This window comes from Anthonomus grandis, chromosome 22, assembly GCF_022605725.1.
Source record: "Anthonomus grandis grandis chromosome 22, icAntGran1.3, whole genome shotgun sequence".
Classification (NCBI taxonomy): Eukaryota; Metazoa; Arthropoda; class Insecta; order Coleoptera; family Curculionidae; genus Anthonomus; species Anthonomus grandis.
In genome coordinates this window covers 35815369-35842135 of record NC_065567.1, presented here as the reverse complement: position 1 = coordinate 35842135, position 26767 = coordinate 35815369, and the positions used below count along the sequence as shown (strand labels likewise).

General features: G+C 33.2%; 1 protein-coding gene across 1 annotated transcript in view; it reads left to right on the top strand.

Moving 5' to 3' along the window:
* The first annotated feature begins 467 nt into the window (after positions 1-467).
* Positions 468-26767, top strand: part of LOC126748418 (ceramide kinase) — a 40972-nt gene continuing 14672 nt past the window's right edge. The window contains exons 1-5 of the mRNA XM_050457655.1: positions 468-837; positions 24749-24970; positions 25596-25805; positions 25860-25988; positions 26040-26270. Of these exons, the coding sequence (XP_050313612.1) occupies positions 723-837; positions 24749-24970; positions 25596-25805; positions 25860-25988; positions 26040-26270 (907 nt within the window). The 5' untranslated portion in view covers positions 468-722. The remainder of the gene's footprint in view (positions 838-24748; positions 24971-25595; positions 25806-25859; positions 25989-26039; positions 26271-26767) is intronic.

Sequence of the window (26767 nt, the reverse complement as noted above, 5' to 3'; positions counted from 1 at the left end):
ATCTGAAGATGTTTCGCACCCTTCCAAACATATAAATAAAAGTTTTACCTACGAGTAGGCGGTTATTGTAAAGTCTTGATTTTCTTTTATCATGAAATTGGACTGTGTCGAAAACAATTTTTCACAAACCACACAAAATAGTGACATTGTTATGTGTTATTACAAAAAAAATAAAATTCGCCAAGAAAGTGCAAAGTATTGAACACCGCATAGTGTAAACCACCCTATAGAGTAGTGAAAGACTAAAAGTGGCAACGTTGGAATGGGTCTTTGCAGACATGCGCTAGTATAATATATCCCCACACTTCAACTCCTGATGTTACCTCCATGGTGAGGCTATTTTGACAATCATTTGACAAATTGCCCCGTTGCAAAGCCCAATATCGTAAGAAGAGAGAGAGAGAGAGAGAGAGAACCATTTGAAATTTGACACATCCCCAAATAATAAATAAACAGAGAAGCCACCAAATTAGAAAAGAATAGAATATATTATTATTATTATTTAAGTATTTTTACTATTTGCCTACTAATTAAAGGTTGCTTTCTAGTTTTAGTAAAAATATGGTTTTATTTAATGAGAGTTCGTCTATACGAGCAAATTTAATTACGGATTTTGTTAAATATCAATAAAACAACAATTTTTATCAAATGTATCCTATCAGCCAACCTTGTAGGTGCTCAGGTATAAAAAAATTGCACTTGTGAGTTTCTTAAATAATGAAATGTCGGATCCCAACCACTCAGTATTATTAAGCACATTTGTAAATGGCAAAAAGAAGGTCAAGATTATTTTCCATAAGGAGGTGTTGGTCTGGGAGAATGAAAAAGCTCCCTTAGGTAAGTGCAAGAGAAATATAATTAGTTACTAAGTTAGATAACTACAGTATTTGTTTATAAAAATATGATATACAGGGTGTAGGGTGTCCTGAATTGTAGTGCCAAACTTAATAGCGCATCTGTGTTCAGAATAAACCTTAATTTCTTTATAAACATATGTCAAGAAACACTTAATTTTCAAATAAAAGGTGTTAAAGTTTTAAGAAAAAAAAATGTTTTAGTCATAACTTTTTTATTATTTAAGGAATTTTTATAAAATTTGGCACACAGCTTTGGGGTAACAAATGGCAATTTTTTGATAAAAAGGATTTTTAAAATTTTTGATGAGTGGTGTCTGGGTGTGATTTTAAAGATAGATAAGTAGATAGAGTGATATATTTTATGCCAAAAAAAATCAAAACATTTTACACAAAAGTACAAGTCAAGAAAATAATCCAATATCAATATAAAACTTGCAAACTAGATTTTTAAAATACTTTAATAAATCTGGGGCTTGGTTCTAAAAGGGCCAGGTCATAAATCACAATTTTTGACAAATTGACTTTAAAGGTAATGAGGTCGCATTAGGTTTGGTTTTTACAACATAGATAGGTTTCTATATTTTTCTTAAGCTTGATTTGGGTATAGAGGATATTGGTTTTTGAAAAAAATCTTAAAAATGTATAAAATAAATTTATTTTTCAAAAAAAATTGACATTGGCCTTTTTTTAATAAATAATAAATTAAACTAATAACACTTTGGCCCAACTTAAAAAAATCAAAATGAAACTAAAAATACAAGAAAAAACTTCGTAAAAGTCATTGCACATACATTTTGATAAAAATATAGGCACCTAAAGCGAATCTTCACTTTCACCAAGATTATCAATTGCAGTCTCTTCTTGCATTTTCAGAATTACGGGTTGATTTCTTATTTTAGCCCAAAGAACAGGGTTTCCCAAAGTATTAACCTTTTGTGCTGAAACTTTCCCGAAAGGAGTGACTTAAAATTCAAGAATTCTTCCTGAGCCATCTCATGCACAAACATTGGGGGTTTCCTAGGCACTAAACAAATTAAATTGGCCCAGTCTCTAGGAATTTCTATTTTTACTGTGGTATTATTTCTAGCCTTTTCAATGGCTGCATCAATTTTGTCAGCTTCCATATGAGTATGTCCCGGAATAAGAAATTTGTGATATATGCTGACATGCCTTCCTTCTCGTTTAAAATATTCTTCAATAATCGTTAGCAGCATAGCAAAAATAATGTTTTGGTCTTGTTCAGGACAACAATCACTGTACATAATTATTTCATTCACATCAAAGGGAATGTTATGAAGGTAAGTATACAGACAAGAAGCAATTTCCTGCCCGCCTCGCTGAGCTATTGTTTCATTCCATAAATAACATTTTGCCGAATTTATATTTTTATGTGATTCAAAAACTGTGAGATTGAATGTCCAAAGTTTTTTTTCTTTTCTAAGCTTGTTGCTAATTTTTTCTTTATATCCGCATTTAACCAATATTTCATGTTCTTCATTTTCGGCTTCAATCTGGGCTTTTTCTTCCACATTAGTAACTGATTTAAGCCGAAGCAAAAACTTGTCACATGTTGCACAGGTGTCATTGTAAGCTTTTTTAAACGAAAAGTTGAACTCTTCATTAACAATTTTTCCATACAGGGATTCTTTTTTTGGCAATCTATTGTTTTCTTGGCAATACTCAACATACAGTTTGTAAATTTTCGATATCGACAGATCTGGGGACTTTTTTTTTTTCGTTGTTTGTTCTCTTGAATAGTGACTCTCGAATGCAGGAAACATTTTTATATGGCTCTGGATTAAATCTTTTTCTTGTTGGCTTACCTGGATGATTTAAATGTTTTCCTCTGGCGTCATCAGGGCAAATACCATTAAAGCTTCGCTTTTTTTCTACAATAATTCTCTACGCCTCTCTGATCTTTTTGGAAACTCTTGAATATGGTTAGCAATAAATTAGTTTTGTGCTTCTTGTGATAACCTATAAAATCCCTGAAATAACTCTGTTCTTGCGTCGTTAGAAAATTTCTCTGAACACTTTTTCTCACAGGTACAGGGATCTTTAATTTTTTTTTCAGAAACTCTTTTCCCTGCTTTTATCAAATACGCTTTACCTTGAGTTTTTGCCATTTTTCTTTTCTTATCCCAACTGTTCCGATCTGTTTTCCTTTTTCTACTTTCTTTTTCCTTCCTTTCTTCTTTGTGGAATGTTTGAATCTCCTTATTTGATCTTCGGTTTGAATCTCCTTATTTGATAATACTTTCACAGCTTTTCGTAATTCGGATACTCCAGTAAAGACTTCGCCTAACAAATTCGACGATCCTGACTCAACAGCTGTTTTATCAGTTACATTAGATTCTGTTTACAAGGATTTTGCTTCCTCAAAAACTACTGTAAACAAAACAAATGCATAGATATATATTTTTTTTTAATTAAATTAAAAATAACTGCATAATACTTAAGCAGCTAATGCTGATTTCGAGTCACTGAGTAAACTTAATAACAAAAAAAAAACGTATGACTAATTTTTATACGACAAAATTATTAGCTATAAAAATAGTCTCATTAGCTTTCAACTTGCAGATGTGAATATAAAAAGTATTTCAATTACTTATTTTAGTTACTATTAATACTATTTCTATTTTAAAAACATTATAACAACTCACTTATTGATATTAAATTTTATTATGTACCCTAGGCAATTTTGCAATCAAAATTATGATATATTTAAGTCTTTACCTGAATCATTGTAACCAGTTTTAGAACTTGAACACAAATCTACCAACTTTTGGCCAAGGGATAACATTATAAATAAGAGTAAAATTAAACTAAAAAACTAGTATTTCTCCTTTCTAATGCATAAAATAACAAATCAACACTTATTTTCCGCCAACACGTTGTTATTCAGAGCAACAGTCAAAACAAACTGAGAAGCAGAAAGAAAAACAAATGCCTATTTCTAAAAAGGCCAATGTCGATATTGGACTTATAAGAAGTTATATATTATTGGATTCCTGGGGCCTATGTTCACATTGGCCCTTTTATTGAAAAAAGAGTATAAAATTGAAATGTTGACATTGGCCTTTAGCGGATTTGTAATTTTTTTCCTGTGAAAGATAGACTTTGGCCCTTATTACACATAATAATCTGGTCTGTGCCGATTTTAAAAATGCACTTTCTAAGCCCAAATCTAAAAAAATTGACTTTGGCCCTTTTTGAACCAAGGCCCAGAAATAATAATGTTGACTTACAATAGGTATTTGTATTCCACCTTCTTTGCAGAATTGTTGTATAAGATCAGCTCTGTAAAAATATAAATGAATAACCCCAAAAATAAAGCTCCTTCATAACCCTCATAGATAGCTTTAATGAAAGTTGCGATTGCATTTTATGGTATAACTCTGAGATTTTTAATGGTTGAGGGAAAGTCCTAATTTTATTAAAGGTCTTATGAGTAAATCTTTAATTCTCTCAAGTAGGTATAGTAACATTCACAGATGAAATTGAATTTCTGAAATAGTCAAAAAAAAACTAGAAAGTATTTATTAGTAGGTATTTGATCTTATGTTGCTTGCTATTTGAGAAAAAATGTGCTGAAATCAATAGGGCTTAAGCTTGATGAGAATTTATTCCCGGAGATTCACATATGGCTGTTTACTATATCTCACATGGCTTTAGATTTATTAGATTTGGATTGTATATATTTATAATTGCCCTGTTTTTTGGCTTCATCTATTTTATAGCTCTGGAGTTCCGCAATGATCTAACTTGGGCCCACTTCTCTTTTTATTTAGTACCCAACCTGATGAATGATATTGAGCACTTTCCTTCAGAGAAACTTGCCGTGGTACTTTTAAAAAAGAAAAAATCCTAACTATAATTAACAGCCCAGACCTTATGTAATTATGCGTTTCCTCTAATTGTTAACTATGTGAAGAATGATGTTGGTATTGTTTGTCTTGATGTTTCTTGTACATTGCCATCTTTTTCCCAAATAAAATCCTCGCTATCAATGGGCAGGATAACTAATGTAATTGTTTGTATTAAATGCGATTTTAATAAGTGCTCAAAAAGCAGATATTACAATACAATTCATTTTATGAATTCTTTCATCTGCAACCATAACTTTTCTGTGAGAATAATTAAGGTACCGTCACTCTGCCAAATCTATGTGCAAACTTTTATCTTTATATGTTAAAAATACTTTTCTGTCATCCAAATTAGTATTAGCATCTTTAGGTATTAGCAATAGTGGGATAATCAGCGATACACCCTTGATTAGGTAATTGTGAAGGTAGGTCTTCGGTTATGCCTCAATTAGACCAATCTATAGACACCCTTGCTATTGGATCTTCTTTTTTAATAGAAACTCCCACCATAATCAAGTTGCCCTAGCATTTCTTAATGTTTAATCTGTGCGTTCAAAAGTTAGAGAATTGGAACTATTTTTAGAATTGGTTAACTTTCCTAGTGTGTTAATTTTTGTTAAACGCTGGTTGAGGTCTGACGAGCCTATTGATATCCCTGGTTATGTACTAATTTCCAAATTTTCACGCAAGCAATATACACATGGTGGTACTCTTATTATGTTAGAGAAAGCTTTTTTAACTAAATTTGTGTTTATTATTATTGACAGATTTGATCATCTATTGATTGAAAAGGTGTGCGAGTTTTCTATTGTATTTAGCAGTAAGTTAAATTTGTATATTTTAGGATTGTATCGATCTCCATCTGGTAATTTAGATTTGTTTTTAGAAAAGTTGGAGATCCTCTTAAGTGAAATTTCAGTTAATGCGATGTTGATTCTGACTGGCGATCTTAATGTAAATTTTTTAGACAAATCTAATGGATCAAATCGAATGCTTTTTAATCTGTTAACCTCATTTAATTTTAAGATGCATGTGGATCAGCCAACCCGGATTTCAGCATTTTCTTCCTCACTGATAGATTACTTCTTTATGAATTTTAACCAACACGAAAATCAGTGTACAACAATCAATGCCGGTTTGTCTGACCATGAGGCAATAGTGGGATTAGTAAAGCTTAATAGTGCAGCTAATGACAATAAGTTTGGACGCGATAGACTTTATACTAGAGCTAATTTCCGCAAATTCTCTTTGCTTTGCAATATGTCAAGTTGAAATAATGTATTGACTACTGTTACTCCACTGCATAGCTTTCATCAAATAGTATTAAACAATTTTAACACTGCTTTTCCTGTTGTCAATATTAAAAAACGAAATAGAAAACCTTGGTATACTAAGGGTTTACGAGTATCTGGGAAAAATATGCGCTCCCTTTTTTACATTAGGAAATACGCTATGAACAATGCAACATTTTTAAATTATTATAACAGATACCCCAAGATTTACAGAAACTCAATCAAAATGGCTAAGTGGACCTACTTTTAAAGGAGGATAAATAATTCCTCCAACAGAGCAAAAGAGTCTTGGAAGATTTTAAATGAGCTAAGGGGCAAAAATAATGTCTTGGTTATTCCAAGTACCTTAGATTCCAATGTCCTCAATTCCTTCTACTGTGATATTGCTAGTAACCTTGCAGTCAATCTCTCACAAAAAATAGATCCCAGGAGCTATCTCAGCAATGTGGTAGTAGCCGAATCTTTCTTTTTTGCCCCCACAAGTGTAGAAGAGCTTAAACAGTTAATGGTTAATATTAAGAATAAGAATTCATCAGGTTGGGATGGGCTTTCTCTTAAAATATTTTCTGCTTTACCTCTTGTTGTTTTGCAAGTCTTGGCCGAGTCAATAAACTTTTCATTTATGTCTGGAGTTTTCCCAGAGTGCTTAAAAAGAGCAATGATTGTTCCTCTTTACAAGGGTGGCGATCGCGACTGTCTTTCTAACTTTAGACCTATAGCGTTATTCCCAACTTTAGCCAAGATAGTGTAACGGCTCGTTAAGGTGAGGATGGTTTCATTTTTAAATAGGTTTGGCCTATTGAGTCTTCAGCAGTTTGGCTTTCGTGAGTCTGTGAGCACAAATGATGCTATCTTTAGCTTTCTAGAGCACCTGTACAACGGACTGAATGTTGGTGAAGTTGCAGCAGCGGTATTCTGTGACTTGTCCAAGGCATTTGACTGCGAGAGTCACAGAGTGCTGCTGATGAAACTGGAGCTCTATGGTTTCAGAGGAACTGCCCTTGAGTGGTTTCGTTCCTACTTATCAAATCGTGTCCAGGCTGTCAAATTTAATGGTGGTATCTCTAAGGAACTTAATATAAATGTGGGTGTTCCGCAAGGATCAGTACTTGGTCCTTTACTTTTTCTCATTTATGTGAACGATCTGCCACAACTGCAGGTAACTGGCAAATTTACATTGTTTGCCGATGATACCACCATCCTCTGGCACGACTCTGATGTTTCTCAAATGGAGGCCAATATACGTGCAGATTTGTTAAAAATAAAAGACTGGTGTGATGCAAATTTTTTGACATTTAATGTTTCCAAAACAAATATCCTTAATTTTAAATGTAATACAAATGATATATGTTTAAATAATGAAGCCATCATCATGCCACCGTTCAGTAAGTTTTTGGGCCTTTCCATAGACAAGTTTCTTAAATTTGAAGACCATATTGTGAATGTATGTAGAAAAGTCTCATCAGGCTGCTACGCCCTAAGGGTTATTGCCACATTGTCTTAATTTCTCCATCGCCAGATCTGCATACTTCGCGATTATCGAGTTGCACCTTCAATATGGAATTTGCTTTTGGGGTTTATATTCAAATTCACTTTTTAGTTCAGTGTTTGTACTCCAGAAAAGGGCCATTAGATATCTATGTGGGGCCAAGCCTCGTGACTCATGTTGCCCGCTTTTTGTAAGTCATAATATTTTAACCCTGTGTTGTATTTTTATTTTGGAAACAGTTTGCTTAGTTTTTAGAAAATATAAACAGGAACTCCACTTAGGAAGCCACTATAATACGCGACAAAATTATTTGTTGAGGCTACCCATTCCTCATTTTGAACTTGTCCGTAGCTCTATTATATATGGAAGTAGAAAGCTGTTTAATAAACTTCCACTAGAAATAAGACAACTTAAGACTGAAAAAAGCCTACGTACAAGGACGAAAATATTTGTAAAGCGTACTATAGTTTAGGTGAATTTTTTAATGATTAGCATTTAAGTATTTTTCAAAATTTTATATAATTTTATTTTATTTTAAATTAGTTTCTCGTTTTTATTTCTTTAATGTACAGTCTATTGGCTTTGTCTACAACTTCTATGTTTATATTGACAATAAAGCATTTTTGAGTTTGAGTTTGAGATATCTTGGAGTGCACGCACATGTCAAGTACATAAAAATCTTTCCAACCACATGAGATTTGGAGATCTTAATTTTTATAAAACTTGAAATGCCGATAAATTATACATCCGGAAATTATATCTTTCAAAATTGTTAATCATCTCCCATGTAGAATAAAGAGAGCTAAGACTTTTCCAACTTTTAAGAAAGCTCTTAGGACCATGTTAGCTGAATGTCCTTTTTACTCGTTGACAGAGGTCTTTCAACGAGTCTAGATTTATTAACTAAATTTAGTTAAATTTGTTTCCTTTCATATCTTGTAATTTTATACTATTGTTATTAGCTTTCATATCTTGTAATTTTATACTATTATTGTAGTTTTTTATTGACAATTCCTATACATTGTTATGATGTCGATAGAAATAAACGATTTGATTTGATTTGATTTGATTCAGTACAAGTGTATGAAGTATGTGGTTTAGTGGGGAAGTTGTCTTTCTGGCAAGAGGCTTGGATAGTCAATTATAATGAAATAAATTTAATATTATACTCTTAGCAGAAAGAAGACAAATTCTTTCCATAGTTAACATTTCCATTATTGTCAACTTAAGCAGCAAAATATGTAAAACAGTAATTACAGTTAATTCAAATTTGAAGATCATAATTCATTTTACAAACTACCCTTTATTAACTATCTCTGTAAATCAAACAAAAACTAGAATAATAATTAATATGTATTCTTAAGTTTACAATAATTGTTCAAAATGAGCTGCTCTAACTTTGATACATTTTCAGCATATACACTTAACTGAGTCAGTCGCATGGTGTGTGAAATTCATTCCATTCACAAAGTTTCACTTGGAAGCTTGCTCTGTTCTTAAAATCAGTTTTTCTCTTGTATGAACTGGTCTGCATAACCTAGATTTTTCAAATAACACCACACAAAGAAGTTAACAAGGTGAGGCTAGAGGATGTGGTGGCCAGGCATTAGCTCCTAATTATTTATTTATTGTTCTTCCAACAAGCAATTGCCCAATTTACAACAATATAAAACATTTTACAAGAGAAGAAAAACCTAACCTACACTACACATTGCACAAAAATCATAATAATACCTGATAAAAACCTTAAAAATAGATAGGGTACAATTTGACTAATGTTTTCACTTCACCGAATAAATTCACAGAACATTGGCTTTCATCAGTCTTACAAATTCTATTCTATTAGTAAAACAATCCAACTGATTATCCCATCCATTGTTTTGGATAACTCTTATTTAACCCTTTGAGGCCGGATTTATTTTTTTTTAACTTTTGGTGAAAATTTTTGTTTTGCTCAATTAATTAAAGATTATTTAATATGTTTTTAATATTAAATCTTTTTTTTTGCATATGAGTTAGTTACAATGAGGTGTGCTCACTGCAAGGACACAAGGCAGATAAACAAAAAAAAATTGGCAACTAATTTTTTTATTGCTAGAAAAATACATTGATTATAAAAAATTTATTTGGAATGATATTGACGGAAACAGTTTTTCTTATCTGAAAGGCACAGGGCAACATCACACCTAAAAAAAAACAATAATTAACTATGTTTATTTATTTATCAATGTAATATCAACAGCTACCTTGTACAATGCCATCTACAAAAAGCACATCTTCCAGGCTTGCCATATAGAGGCATGTGGGAACAAGAGTCGTACCGAATTTCGTATGGTACAGTACGTTTGAAATGATTCACCGTTGCTGATGGCCGACCCCTTTTCGGTAAACCTGGTTCAGCTCCCACAAGTCCTAGGCCCACTGAAAGTCGAAAAAGTTTTAGCGAAAGTTGCGCATTGGAATCCGTTCTTTTTTGATACAATATGAATGCATTTACTAAGGATAAATCTATGAAATAGAAAAAAATTCTATGCCACCACTTTTTCGACTTTCGGTCAACCTCATAAAGAGTTTTTAGCATGTCCGTTTTATCCACATATCCCATATGCGTATTATATTTCTTTACTAGTTCAGGACAAGTAACATCTTCGGCGGAACCATCTTTTTTTTTGCGGGAAACCCATTGATTTTTGCATGGATCCAGATAATTAGTTAAAAAATGGACTGGCCTATTATCCATCCATTTCAAAAATGTCAACCCATCAGTGCTAACTCTCCAATCGAATTCACCCCTTGTTAACTGCTTGTCATCTAGTAGATCTGTTGGTAGATTCTTTCCATTTTTTCTGACGGTACCGCAAGCATAAATCAACTCAGTTTGCAGTTGTTTTTGCAAGTCGACCGAATTAAAATAATTGTCAAAATATATTTCGTACCCTTTTCCAACTAAGTCTCTCGTAAGGTCTCTAACACTGCCTTACATCATTCCTCCTAAAAACAGAGGAAAAGCTCATAGAAAGGCATATCAGGGACAATGTATTACGGGTCAACCCTCTACATCGACACCAGTATGCCTACCAAACAGGAACAACAAAGAGATCGCCCTAGGAGCTTTCTTAGACATTGAGGGAGCATTCGACAATACATCATATGACTCAATCAACCGTGCGATAGCAGCACGAGGAATACATCCCATGATTGGCGGCTAGATAACCCAAATGCTAAATCATAGGAAAGTAGCAGCAAATCTCAACAGCACAACGGTTAAGGCCAAAGTGTGCAGGGGAACACCGCAAGGGGGCGTACTGTCACCGCTGCTGTGGAACCTTGTATCGGACAGCTTGCTGACACGACTGGAGAGGCAGCTTATCCTCGCTATAGGATATGCTGACGATATAGTCATCCTTACACGAGGGGGTAGTCAGGCTCATGTATTCGAAAAAATGCAAAGAGCCCTGACTACTGTCGAGCACTGGTGTGAGGAAGAACAACTAAGGGTAAATCCCACAAAAACTACTCTGGTTTCCTTTACCAAAAGAAGGAAACTAGAGCCCATTAGAAACATAAAATTTTATGGAGAAAATCTGCGACTTGAAGACGAGGTCAAATATCTAGGTATAACCCTGGATAAAAAACTCAGCTTCAAGAAACATGTAATCCAGGCTACAAATAAAGCCACGAAAACTCTTATGTACTGTAAGAGAATGTTCGGTAGATCATGGGGACTGTCACCAAAAATGGTACATTGGATGTACACGACAATGGTTAGACCCATCATTACATACGCAGCACCTATATGGTGGCATGCGGCAGAAAAGAGGACTTTAATACAGATACGGAACAAAACACAACGAATAGCATGCCTGGGCATAACAGGAGCGATGTCAACAACGCCGACTGCTGCCCTAGAGAACCTGATAGGACTAAGCCCGCTACACTTAGTGGTACGGGCTGAAACTATAACGGGGGCGAAAAGACTGCTGTCAAATGGCGCAACAATCCTATCGAAAGATGGGCACATGCCTTATTTGACAAGATACAGGACCTTGGGCGCCTGGCCCTAAGAACAGACAGAACCAAGGTCACATACCTAGACAAACCTTTTGTCATCAAAGAGAAAAGGGGACCACTGGACGCAGAAGCGGACAGGCTCAGGCAAAGAGGTTACTCAGTATGGTACACGGCAACCAAACGATCCAAGATCGGGGTAGCTGTGGGCATGGTGGAGGACGAACAACAGGGCAGACAACTTATGCTAAACCTGGGCCTCGAAACAACAAATTTACAGGCAAGCATAATAGGAATACAAACCTGTGTCCAACTGATGAGAGAAAGGCTGCCAAGAGGCAAAACCTTCGCAATTTTCACAGGAGACCAGGCTGCAACACTTGCACTACAACAGTTACAACTAAGTCAAGGACTGTGCAAAGCTGCTGGGAGGATCTCAGGAACCTCGCCGAAGCGCAAAATAGGCCAGAGATAATCCTAGCAGAGAATATGGGCAATAATAAGGCTGCAAGAAGGGCTATCCAACTTGCAACCCAGGGAGCCAGCAACAGCCTGGTAGGCCCTGAACCAACATGTTGTGTCAGCGATAAGACCTGGAAGAGGGAAATCGGCAACTGGCTAACAAACCAGAACAAATTCTAATGGGAGCAGCTGCCAAAGATGGAACAATCCAAACAACTTATAGGCAGCCCACCCTTCAACAAGGGTGAGAACATACTGGGCCTCTCCAGACAACAACTGCGAAGGGTCGCAGGGCTATTTACAGGCCATGCACCCAGCAGGAAACACCTGCATACGCTAGGGAAATCAGTTACCTCGCTATGTAGGGGATGCAATGAGGAGGACGAAACAACTCTTCACATCTTCTGTGAAGCATTTAATCAAACCAGGGCAACATTCCTGGGGGAAGAGAAACCCTCACCAGAGGGTATAAGAAATCTACCACTGGACACAATCCTGGACTTCCTTGAAGCTACAGAATTGAACCTGTGGGACTAAACATATGGGACACAATAGGACTGCTTCTTAGCAGACCGCAGTGTAGGGAGCCACAAGGCACCACCCAGCGGTGGAGTTTTAGTGGGTATAGGACGAAACAGACTCGACACTGAGTCCCACACTACTGGGGGCGGCGCCGCGTAACCAGTGTTCATAAAGAATTTCTCCACCGACCCCAAAAAAAAAAAAAAAAGGTCTCTAACAACTCTACCACCAAGAGACTTTTCGGTCATTTGACCTATTTTACCAGTGTAAATCTGAAATTGACATACGTATCCTGAATTTTCGGAACGAATCCAAACTTTATAGCCACGTTTTACTGGTTTCTTTGGCATATACTGTTTTAGGGAGCTTCGTCCTTTGAATCGGATCATCGACTCATCAATAGCTTAATGTTGACTTGGTTTCAAAGCATTTTTATATGTATCAGATAATACATCTAATAAAGGCCGTAATTTGTAAAGCTTAACAAAGTTTTGGTGATCACGGCCAGGCTGTACAGTCGTTTAGGTGCAGGTTGGCAAACATCCATGAAAACCTGTCTCTTGACATTATTGAACTTATGAATGGATCTCTCATTTCCAATCGTGAGGACCAATAATCCTTGTAGCTGGGTAGCTTTTTTATGCCCATTATCAAATTTATTGCAATAAAACCCTTTATTTCCTTTACATTAGTAGGCGTAAATGCATGACTATTACCTCCCTTTCTTTGCAAGGCATATAAGTTAGTTTGAAAAGCTATGTGGTCTAACAGACGCTTAGGGAATATATGCAAAAACATGTCGGTAGGGGTTTCTATATCGGTGGGAATGTTTGGTCCTATTTCTTCTCCAAATTCTTTAAAATTTCGAACTCAGTGTAAGTTGGAGTTAGTCCATATAGTTTTTTTGCGAATTTCCTGGGCTCGTATTAGTGACAAAGGTAGCTCATCCTCACTGCTCCATTCGGCTAAGTCAGCATCAGCGTCTTGGGACAAAGTATCATTCCCAACTATAATAGGCATATTTTCCATGTCAAGCAAATCAATTGCTGGCCACGCCGCTGCCGTTGGGCCTACTATTTCTGCGTCCCCTTCAATCTCATCTTCACTAACAACTCCTAACTCGCTAATGTTGTCACAAGGAATTTCTTCCAAATAATCATACAGGTCATTGGAGTTGAGATTTATAAGCTTGTTATAAAATTTATCTGTAAATAAATATAAAATCCTATAAAAAAACCGTTAAAAAATTACTCATGAAATTTTGAGAAAATTATTTGCCTAAGAGACTGGTGTCACCGCCCTGAGCACACCATATATTTTCTATAAAACTAATACCTTTTTCTTAAAATTGCATTCTAGCGATAACATATATATCATCCTAGATATTTTATTTCTAATATAAAAGCAAATCTTACCACCCATGGTCCCAAAAACTGCTCTAACAACCAAAAAACAGGGAAACTTGTTACCACAACAATACCACGTGCGAACATTAATATGCAAACTGTCCAAATAATACTCGACTTTTTGGCGCTTAAATTTAGAGGAGCGACACGCTTCCGCATACGTCATCAATGATATCTTCGCTGTAAGCACACCAGGACCGTCAGTAAAAATTAATTTGTAAGTGTCCTCACCGCAGGCACACTAGCACACAAAAGGTTAACCGCTTACCATTTACCAGCGCAAAATGCGTTCATTTGATTCCAGAATTAAGTATAAAAAACTAAATATAAAAATAGAAAAGCTAGTAATTTAGCATATAAACAGCAGACAAAAAAAAATTACAAAATTCACAAGCATACTGACATGTACATATCAAATTAAAATACATATGTTCTAGTTCAAGTAGATGTTAAAAATTGTTAAAATATATAACATAAAATGATATATGGCAAAAAATAGATACCTAAATGCTAAAATGTACAATTTAAGTAGTCATTGACCTGGTAAAATGCCTATGACACAAGCTACTTCTTAAAAGCAATTCTGAACCTCTTGAGTAGCATATGATTAAAAAGTGCCGTGCTATTATAAATGACAGTCCTTTTTAGTCAAAGCTGAATAGGAAAGGGGTAAACTCAATTGATGAGAACTGCTGGTATTGTTGATATTTCTAATTACCTCAAATAGTTAAGGAATACTGTTTCCATAATGAAACACACTATTCTTTTCTGTAGCACAAAAAGTGAGTGGAAGAAGGTCACTGAACATGAGCTCCCAAAAAAAATCCCATACATTGCTTCAACTAATGCAAAGTAAATACTTGTTATCACGGTAGACCTGGCCTTGATTCTCACAGTTCTTACAACATAACAACCTGAAGAGACTCTACAGCAGGAATTACCTATATTAGACTCAAACTTTAACCTGTTTTTAATATAAATTCCCAAAAATATGCACTTATCCAGGTGTTTAATTTGAGTGTCCCCTATAGCAACATTTTCAGTAAGTCATTTTGCAGCAAATTATTAAACAATTATCTCTCTAGGTGTTGTGGTTGAATATGGGGTTCAAAAAAATTCCATTTATTACAAAACACCACTCAAATATTGAAAGAAAGTTCTTGTTGAAATGCTTTAGTGCGTACAACATATGGATTCTTATAGCTGCAGTCTCATTCATTATGGTAATTTACTGATCCGCTTTGGCTTCGTCACTCTATATTTTTTTTTAAGTTCTCATTTTCCTCTACTAAACGCAAAAACCAGTTACAAGAACTGGCGCATCACGAGTCAAAAAAATTAAATTAAGACTTATTTACAAGGTAGTCTTCGATTTGGAAATCTTCATTGGTATTCCCATACTGCTGCATTTGCATTTTCATTACATAAACTATAAACGAAATGAATATCAGCATGCTCATAGTTACTAATAACACCATTTAAAAAAGTTTATTTACATTAAAAACACATTTGTCATACTTTAAACAAAACATGTACTAACCTAGCAATTGTTCAATTACCAAGATTCGACAGTAGGGAATTACTACTCAAATTAACTATGTCATAATAAAAATGGTTTTTATTTGAAAAAACCTTGCATCATTTGAATACAAGGCAATGAATCCAATTTGCTCCAAACTGAATGAGGATTTTAAAAATATTTTTGGTTTTAGAAAAAGCGATGGCCAACCATTTTTGTTTAAGAATATTTTGTTAAAAATCCCGTACTGACACCACTAATAAAAATTCTTTCAGATCAAAAAATACCTTTTGTTATTCCAACGCCGTTTATCAAAATGTTATAAAATATTTCAAAGTAATACATACAAATTACATGGAAATTCCTTGGTTTTAATTACTTATAATAACTTTGTGTTTAAATTCCTTGAATCATTGATTTCTGCCAACTGCCTGGTTAAAGATATTTATAATTTTTAGGAGTTTGTACTATGATCCATAGAATCGTCATTTATATGAGACACAAGTCTATTTAACTATGAACGAAACTTTCCTGCTTACTTAAAGACTATGACTATTATCTAAAAAAAATGAGACAATCCAAACAAAATATAGAAATTCTTTTACATTTCTAGAAATTTAAGTTCTACAACATTCATCATTTAATAAATAAATAACCTTCTATTTTTTACGCTAATTAGCAATAAGTGAACTATTTAGGTAAGTCAAATATTTTATATTTAACGCTCTCTGAAAACTACCCTGTTATTAATCAGTTCTGAATAGTGTTATAACCATTTTACTTTTTTTTAAATAAACCAAAAAGTCTTGTGTCAAATATAAGGTATTATTCCCATGACACAATCTTAGTAATATATAACACCACACATTTAAACATACAGTTTAAAAAAAGATACGAATCTTTTGCAATACATCCTGTAACAACAATATGCAGTTACAACAGATCAACATTATATGCACCATATAAGATACTATCAGTCTATATTTTACTACAACATACAATACTCAAGTCCAACAGATTTCACCACTGTATTAAAATTATTCTGACAAAGATACAAAAACAGCCACTTAAAAGTAAAAGATTTTTAACCATTATACAAAACATTTATAGAACTCTTCATCTTGGAAAAGGTAATTTTAACAAAATTAATTAACGATTATTTCTGTTCCATTCAACTACAGTAATATTGAAAAATTTCTTTCTATGTATAGTTCTATAATGAACTAGTGGAAGATTAAATATTCTTGCCTCTCACAAGCCGAAAAGTCCACAATGTTTTCAAAAATATATTGATTTGTAACAGATCTTGTGATATTATTTTGCAGAGGGATAATTTTATAAATGTTATATTTTTCATGTAAATGAATATACTCCTTAGGTAGAGCTCTCTTATTATCAGGGATTCACTTTCCACAAATCAATTTAAAGAATAATTTTGTTTTTTTTGTATATAACATTTAATACATATGTTTGGGTTATTGTCAAGTTTTTAATAAAGTTGTGCTGCAGGCACCATCCCAGACTCCTGTACCACAACTCAAGAGAGATTCTACTAGAAAATCTATAGAATAAAGAATTTATAAATCTTTTTCGTTATTATTCTACTTATATAGCCAACATGTAATTTGTATTTCATGTTCCTGTCAATATAAACTCTCAGGTCCTTCACTGAAAAAACAGAGGAGATCTTAGAATCATAATTAAAATCCATCATTTGGTTAACAAGGCAGCATGATTATGATTTGTAATTTTAGAAGACTTCTGTTGATTTATACATAGACAAATTTATAAAATGGGTTTTTGCGCTCGGCGTCAACAGATTTTGATCCAACCACAATTTAACAAATGTGATATAGTCTTCTGACCAAGTCATCATCATAATATATAATAGAGCTATTTTTTGGTAAAATTGTAATCTAAGTATCAAAAAAATATGAAATAAAAGTGCTCTTAGAACCGTATCTTGTGGCACATTTTCTTTGTCTCCAATAAAGCTATTTATTTTTACTTATTGAGTGCGATCAGTTGAATAGGATTTTAGAAGTGCCAACTAGGTTCCTCTAATACCTATATCATTTAATTTTGCTAATAGAATATGATGTGTCACAGAGTCAAAGGCCCTGACCCTATAATGGAGCACATCATAGAACATTAAGTAATACATGCTAGCAAAACAAACAAAACAAAAAAACAGACAATTAAACAGAAATACATAAAACTTAATCTTACTACATCTAATATAACCTAGACATACAGTCTTAAAAAGAAAAAAAGGTAAATTAAGCCATTATCATCATCTATTATAGAAACTTGGTGTTTTGATTTTTGAAGAAAGAATTAGCAGTGCCACTAGCCATTGAGAAATTCAACTGCTCGGTAGGCAAAGCAGTTTTCAAATTTTGTTCTGTTCCATTATACTGGGCATCCTCCAATTAATGGGACATGGAAAAATTCTAGCATCTTATGCAATAATTATACAATTTAAGCATAATTACCTATAACCAAAAATTTATATTAACTGAGACATAGGGTGGTAGTTAAGAATTAATTTTTGATTTTTTTTATAAAAAAATTTTTTTTTTCACAAAAGGTAATTTTTTAGGTTTTTTGAGGATGAAAAATATTTTTTTTTTAATGCAAGAATGGGACCTAGTATGTTTGCAATCTCTTTTCTGAATATTTAAAGAAATTTTGTTTAGAATATTTCCAGCCAATTATAACTTTTTAAGTTTTAAAGTTAAGTAAAGACATTGACGAAAACAAAGAAAACACAAAGTCATGGTTTCACAACATATACAGGGTATTAGTGAATAGGAGCGACAAACTTCAGAGGGTGATTCGGCATGGAAAAATAATGACAGTTTGCTATATAAACGTATGTCCGCAAATGCTTCGTTTTCCGAGATAATGGGTGTTAAAGTTTTTCTTAAAAATTGATGATTGGTCGAGATATACAAATGAAATTTGGAGGATTTTAAGAGGTAGTTATCGCGCATTTTTTGACATGCAATTAAGAATTTTATGTTCACCATTGGCGCGCATACTGGTAATTATCTCAATTTTTTTAAAGAAAACAATGGTACGCCACTGAGATATTTCAAATTAAAAATAATTTTATAAATCCTCGTTTAATTTGTAACAAAAAACCTCTCTTACTTTTTTTCGAATGTGGCGCTGCTTTTATGCAAAAAAAAATCTTGACGGGTTTTTTTCATTTTTTTAATATCAACATTTATCTAACATTAAATACAAAATGTCAACATTCATCTGCGAAATACGAAATGTCAAATTAGTGTTCCTTCACTATTAAGCTTTTAGTTATTATTAATAAGTAATTAATTTTTCTTTTATCGAAAAACATGGAAAATTTTACAAATGCGGAACTGTCAGATATGCATTTTATCTATGGCCAAAGTAATGGTCGGCCAGCTCGAAGATTGTATGCTGAGTTGTATCCAGGACGTAGAGTACATGGGGTACTGCACACAATATTTGCTCGTCTTTACCAACGTTTGCGTGAAAATGGTACGTTTAAGAAAAAAACGGCTGACTGCGGGCGCCCTCGACAAGTACGAATGGTGCAACTAGAAGAATCAGTTCTAGAGTTAGTTGCGGAGTCACCTGAAACAAGTACTCGAAAAATTGCCAACATATTTAATGTAAGCAACTTCACTGTATTTGAAATTCTTAAAGAAAATCATTTGTATCCATTTCATATTCAACGTGTGTAAGCTCTACTACCTAGAAACTTTTTTCCGCGTCTATTTTTTTGCCAATGGATTCATCATCAAGTTGCTCAAATTCTTAATTTTTTAAATGGTATTTTGTTTACTGACGAGGCTACTTTTGGAAGACATGGCATACGAAATTTCTATAACAATCACTTAGGGGCTGAGGAGAATCCACATGGAATCTTTGAGGCTCATTTTCAGCATCAGTTTTCAGTAAATGTATGGCTTGTATTAATTGACGATCATTTAATTGGTCCATATTTCCTCCCACAACGCCTAACAGGAGAATCTTACCTTCATTTCCTACAGGAGGAGTTACCTGTTCTTTTTGAAGAAATTCCTCTATAGCTGAGGCAACACTTATGGTTCATGCATGATGGTGCACCAGCCTATTTTAGTATCAATGTACGTAATCACTTAGATGTATTTCGAAATCGTTGGATAGGTAGGGGAGGTACAGAACATTGGCCTGCTCGATCCAGATTTAAATCCTCTAGATTTTTGCATTTGGGGTTTTCTTAAGTCATTAGTTTATTCCACTCTCGTAGAAAATGTTGATGACCTGAGGGAATCGAATTATACCCGGCTGTGAGATGATAATAAATACATTAGGAATATTTGCGCGAATACGAGAATTAATGAGGCGAAGAGTTGAATCTTGTGTAACGTCTGAGGAAGGTAATTTTGAACACTTGTTGTAGCTTTACGCCTATTTAAAATTTTAGTATTGTTATTTTCTATTATTGTTCTGGTTTAATATTGTTGTATTAGATAGTTCTTGATAATGTATTAAAGAAATGAAAAATTCGCGTCAAGATGTTTTTTTTTGCATAAAAACAGCGCCACCTACGAAAAAAAGGTGAGAGAAGTTTTTCGTCACAAATTGAACGAAGAATTAAAAAATTATTTTTAATTTAAAATACCTAAGCGGGGTACCATTTTTTTCTTTAAAAAATTGAGATCATTTGAGATCACAAAATTCTTAATTGCATGCCAAAAAATGCGCGATAACTACCTCTTAAAACCCTCCAAATTCCATTTGCATATCTTGACCGGTTTCAGGGCAATAAATAAATCGTCAATTTTTAAGAAAAACTTTAACACCCCGTATCTCGGAAAACGAAGCATTTGCTGACATATGTTTATATAGCAAACTGTCATTATTTTTCCATGCAGAATCACCCCCTGTATAATAACAGACCTAAAATCAGACCTAAAATCAAATATATGTCTAAATAAAACTAAAAATACTAAAAAACCTTTTAAAAGCCATATACAACCTTTACATGACATAAATAAACAATAGTTTTTAGGTTATAATTGAAGAGTGGAAATTCAAAAGGGTCTAAGTGCCAAAAAAATTAAACTGAGATATTGATAAAAATATATATATAACAATAAAAAAACCTTGAATTTGTATTGAAATAGTTTTATTAGGCAAATTAAACAAGAATCAATAAACGTGTTATATTGTTATACACAAAACAAAAACTATCATTGAGAAAAACTAATCATAACACTAAATCCACTAGAAGGTCCTAAGTGCCAACTATAATACACTGTCAAAAGGGTCTATGTCCAAAGGAGCCTTTTAATTCAATTGTGTTTTTTCTATGATATTATCATAAAACTGAACATATTTAACAGGAATATAGTCATGTCTTTTAAGTTTTTCAACTTCTCGGCTGAAATACGGTTTCTGCAATCGAGGTCTGGAACCAATGCTACCGGAATTTCAGTCGACTTTTTATCCTTCTTTAGAACATTACAAGTGGTCCATTCCTCGAGCTGAGAGAAGGTCTTTTTGGTTTTAACCAACGTTTCTTGCCCTTGTTCAATTTTAATCCAGGCTATTTGTGAAATTTGTAGTTTAGTCGTATTCAGATATTCGCCCGCCATGCTCTAAAAATCTTTAAAATCGTTTTTTTCCATACGTAGTACATTAAAAGGTCTTTGGTGCCGTGCCTCTCTTATCATCTTTTCTATATTTTCGAGAGTGTAGTTTTTTACAACGCGTTTTCTCTTTTCTATTTGTGCAAAATCTCTATCACAAGTGAGATATGAATGGCCACTTATCAGAAATTTTTGCTCAACCTTTTCGTAGATACCCTGAGAAACTAGGTAAATCATCAACATTAAAATAATCTTGTTCTTATTTTGTCCTATGCAATTGTCACTCCACATGACCAAATTTTTTCTTTTAGGAAAATTTGAGTGCAAAATTACTTTTAGCAGACCAGACGCTATTTCATTTCCACCTCTCCCAGTAAGTGACTCATCCCCGAGGCACATAAATGCATCATCTGTATCTGACAAATGAATTCCGAGGTTAAAACAGGACAACTGCCGACTGTAAAACATGTCAGAATGTGTTAGTGTCGGAATAAAAAGCACTTGTTCTAAATCAATCGAAATAGTATTGTCATCACTTTCTATTGTTTGTGATTTAGCAATGTCGGTATTCATTGTGACTCTTGCATTTCCTGCTTTACGATGATGCAATTCCAGTTTTTGCGTAACTTGTTTTCTTTCTGGATTGGACAATGAAATTGATTTAATCTTATTTTGATAAAGATCACACTTCGAATATGTATCTGACCTAGGCCTTCCGAATCTAAGATTTGGAAAATCCTTCTTAAATACCATTGAGTAATACTTATAAGTAATGGTTGATTGTGGATATTTTGCATTGTACGCCAAAAACATACGATTTAGATTTAAATCTGGACTTAGAAATTCTTTGATTGACTCATTCCGGCTGTAGTTATTTTCCTCGCGAGAAAAGCTCGGAATATGATCCCTGACTTTCTAATTTTCGTTCCCTTACCACGTTGATCTGTGTACGTAGTATATCCCATTTTCTTTTTTTCGACAAGTACTTGCACTCTTTTATGACTCAGTGCAAATATGTCAGAAAAAGTTTTTCGACAAACCTGAACATGTTGACCACTACCATTAGGAACAGTGTAAGTAATTGTACTTTTGCGACGATTTTGTTCTGACATATTATACGTGCCGTGTCTTCTGTGACCTACGTTTATTGCTTGAATCAGTCCCAAAAGAAAAGTACCCTGCTTATCGAAATTAGCAACTTCATAATATTCACGAAACAGTGCGTTTCTTTGCTCGAATGTTAAAGATTTGCAGGCATATTTACAAGAACATGTTACCTGTAACAAAAAAGTGAAGTCATATTTTGGAGCTTGTTTTAAGGTTAGAATTGCTTACCTCAAGTTCAGGCGGATTTTTTGGCGGCACAATAACACTTTTATAATTTGAATGTTGTAAACCACTAATTCTGCACCTTTTTCTTTCTTTTCTAACACTTTCAGTACCTTTTTGGCGTCTTCTTACTGCATTATTGCTCTGTTGTACATTGCCACGTGCATCCATTTTATATACTAATGACGTTAAGTGCTTAGCACTTAGACCCCTTTAACCTAAAAAAGTTACCTGCACTTAGACCGGCTGCAGGTTTTGACGTCAGAAAATAATACAAAGGTAATACGAAAGGCACATAGACCCTTTTTTATGCTATTGGCGTTGGCACGTAGACTACTACACAAGTGTTACCTGAAATTTGCCGGCAGTGGCACTTTTGAATTTCCACTCTTCAATTGTAAAATTAAAAAAAGTAGAATGCAACAACATAGACTCTTCGAGAATCGAACCTGGTACCAGAAGATTCTAAATATGGGAGCAAGACTTATTGACTATCTAAACCTAATATTAAACTACCTAAATATCACCAAATGTGAGAATTTTGACAGAAATGGTATTTGAGGAAAATGGTAAAAAATATAATTATCTAAAATATAAAAACCCAAATATATACACCCTTGAGATAAATCAATTTTTTATTATATCTGGAAGTAATAGAGTATTATTCTCAGTGATAATATATTGAAGACATGTAACATAATGCATTTCACTCTATAAATGTGCAGTTTTAAGTGTTTTAAGGCATTGTGCCAAAAGCCCTTGCTATATCCATAAGCACAACTATGACCTTTCCTTATTATCAAGATTTTTGGTAAATTTGGATGTGAGACATTCTATGGCATTGGTAGTACATTTTCTTTTTAAACATCCCGAATTAAAAAAAATCCTTCTTTAAAAAAAAGTATGCCCTTCATAACCATGTTAAATCTAATTTTAATGATGTTATGCACAATAATATTTCTTGTAGTGAGACTGAGGTTCAAGTACATTGACAATTTAAAGCTGTCACTTGGATCTAAATTATTTATGCCTGTATATTTTTTCAATATTATTTATGCTATTATATTCTGACTGCAGGATTATTATTATATGTACTAATCAATTATATCCCAAGCATCAAAGACCAGATCTCTAGTTGAAGTCATTTGTAGAGTCGAGACCACCACATGATGTCAAGGGGAGGATTTAAATGAGGTTGAACTGTTCAGATAAGAAACTCATAAACTTTTTTGCTCCTAAAAAAATATACACATATATAGAATATATACTATTTATTAGTGGCGCAATGTATCCTCTTACAGTAAAATTTGTTGAGTGTACACTGATGAATTTTTTGATATTTAATATTTTTATTTACTACTTCTCGTTATTATATGGGGTACAACAAGGCTTAACATCAGTGATATAAAAAATTCTAAATATGTCTTCACGAAAACTCCCAATACATACAAATTACACAGAAATACCTTGATGTTAATTGCTTGTAATAACCTTCTAGCTAATTATTCTTCAAATCACTAGTTTTTGCCAACAGTGGAAAAATTTATAATTATTAGTAGTTGGCATTATAGAACTGATAGAAGATCTAAGTCGAGAATTAATTCTAGAATATTTTATACAAATGCTACTAGAACAAATATAATTTTGAGATTTGGGAGTAATATCTAAATGTGTCAAAATTAAGAATTTACATTAAAGTGCTTCTGTTGCTAACAACTTTAAATCAATATAAGCAAGGAAATATGTAGTGTCAAATATAAACGACATTTACATATACTAGTATATTTAAGAGAAAATAAAAATTTCCATTTAACATTTTGAAACCTGAATATAATTTATTTAGATTATTGTTTTAGGTTCATTAACCTTCGTTTTGTAATGAAACCAGTTTCAGCTGACCTGTTTGATGATTTCTCTTTTTATTAGTGGCTGGGCATTTACTCATTCATGCAACATGTCACGACATCTATATATAAATTTTCGAAATTATTTTTGACATTACTAAAAAATACTTGCATTAGGTATGAAATCCTCCATTAGATTAAGCAGTATTTTCCAAGTATAATCTTTAGTTAAAATAATTACTAGTTACCAGGTGCAAATTTTGTGTGAAACAACAGTTTAATTAACTGGGAACAGCACTAATGCCGTTTTAGAAACTCTTTCTTTTTTTATTGTTTCCTTGAACTTTTTTCTAATTTTCTAACAAAAAAATATGTTGACTTGGTTAAATTCATACTAAAAAATCTAACTAACATCTTTCATCCAGTAGCCTTCATGAGCATAGATAAAATTTACAACCTTATTATATTATTTGTAAAAATAGCGTATTTTTTATATATACAATTTTAATGTAAAATGTCTTTTTTTGCAGACCAACATACAGTACCCATTGAAAATGTTTTATCGGTTGAACATTGTTATTTAAAAGAGACACATCCTTCACTCCAAAGAGAGATCGACTACAATCAGTTTATAATTCATTATGCCGAAAAATCTGTGGAAGATAAATGGGTTTACAAATCCATCATTTTGCAACATTCAGACCCATTGCAAGTGGCCTCGTGGGTGAAAACACTAAAAAATCATTTGGCAAGTAAGCAGAAAAAAATTTATCATTTTCGCCATTGTGCATTGTTATTAAGTAGACTTTTTCTGAAAACTGGGAAAATATCATCTAAATAACTGGCTTTAGATAAAAATAAAGATAGAACAGACCTAAAATTCTATTATCGAGTTTAATATCATTGCATGATATGTTTTTTTAAATTTTCTCAATTAATGAATCAGCTGGTTTATTAATTAAATAATAATTACATTATTTTTAAATGTGACTAAAATTTTGATATTTCCTGTTAGGAAACCCTGTTTAATAATAATTATTTAAGTTCTACTGTTTAATATACGTAAATTGAATAAATTAAGGAAAAAAACCAAAAATGATTGTGGTCTATTTAAATATTTAATATCATATACATTAAATATTAGAAACAAATATTTGTCTAAATTTACAATATTGAAAATATTAATCCGTAAATCCATCCATTGATTCTGTTTGTCCCAAGATTTCATAAAATAACATTTTAGTTATACATCATTTATTTAGGAAAATGGTATTGAAAGCTAAAAACTTAACCATTTATTTCAATACTAGTTAGCTCAAAGAATAGTATTTATAATACAAATACAAGAATTCTACCGTAAAAATGTTTTTTTTTTAGAATTCCATAAAAGACCTAAGCACCTACTACTCTTCGTAAATCCATTCGGTGGTAAGCAAAATGCGATGCAAATATATGAAAAGTACGGAAAAGCATTATTTGCAATAGCAGGAGTTGAAGTCACTGTAAATGTTTCTCAGAGAAAAGATCAAATTAAAGATTTTTTAATAACCCATAATCTTGATATGTTTGATGCAGTTGCGTGTGTTGGTAAGAATATATTTTGAATAGTAAACATTTTTAATTCATAATATTTTCAATTAGGTGGCGATGGGACAGTCTCAGAAATGTTTAATGGGTTAGTTTTAAGAGAGTGCCGATCTACTGGTATTGATGCCAACGATATCCATCAAACCTTGCCAAAGCCCAAGATACCCATTGGAATTATACCTGGTAGGTCTTTTCATTAAAATTATGTTTAATATCTTACAAATAAACTTCTAGGCGGAAGTACTGATACAATAGCTTACTGTCTACATGGAACAAGTGACCCCACAACAGCAGTATTACAAATAATATTTGGAGACACCGTCGGCTTAGATTTAGTGTCTGTATATGATGAGCACCATCTTTTAAGGCTTTACGCAAGTGTTTTAAGTTATGGCTATCTTGGAGATGTTGCTTTTCAAAGTGATCAGTATAGATGGATGGGTCCTTTAAGATATGATTATTCTGGTAAGAAGTAAAAAGACTTTACATTTCCGATATTCTAACGCCCTGTAAATAATGCCATGCCATCGATGTATATTCTCTTTTAACCCTTATTTACTTATTGAGACTTCTACTCTTTAAACGATAAGCTTTTGACCAAATAAGTCACTTACTTTTAAAACGAATGGCTGAGGTCGGTGTGGGTGCTGTACTCCTGAGACTGATCAAATCTTATGAGAGGGGGTGGGAAGTGTTTGTCTCACTGCAGGGTTTTCATTCTGACTCATATCGAATAACATCGTCCCTCTCATTTAATACCTATCCTAAGGGATCTCATTTAATACCTATAACCCTTATTATTAATAATTTATGTAAATGAAATTTAATCTTGTTTTGAATTTCGTGAGATTCTTGAAAACTAAACATGTATCCAGAAAATGTATTATGTAAAGTTTAAATGGTTTCCAGGGGGCTATGAAATGACGTCATTGATTTGACCTTGAGTGGACGTCTTCAAGGTC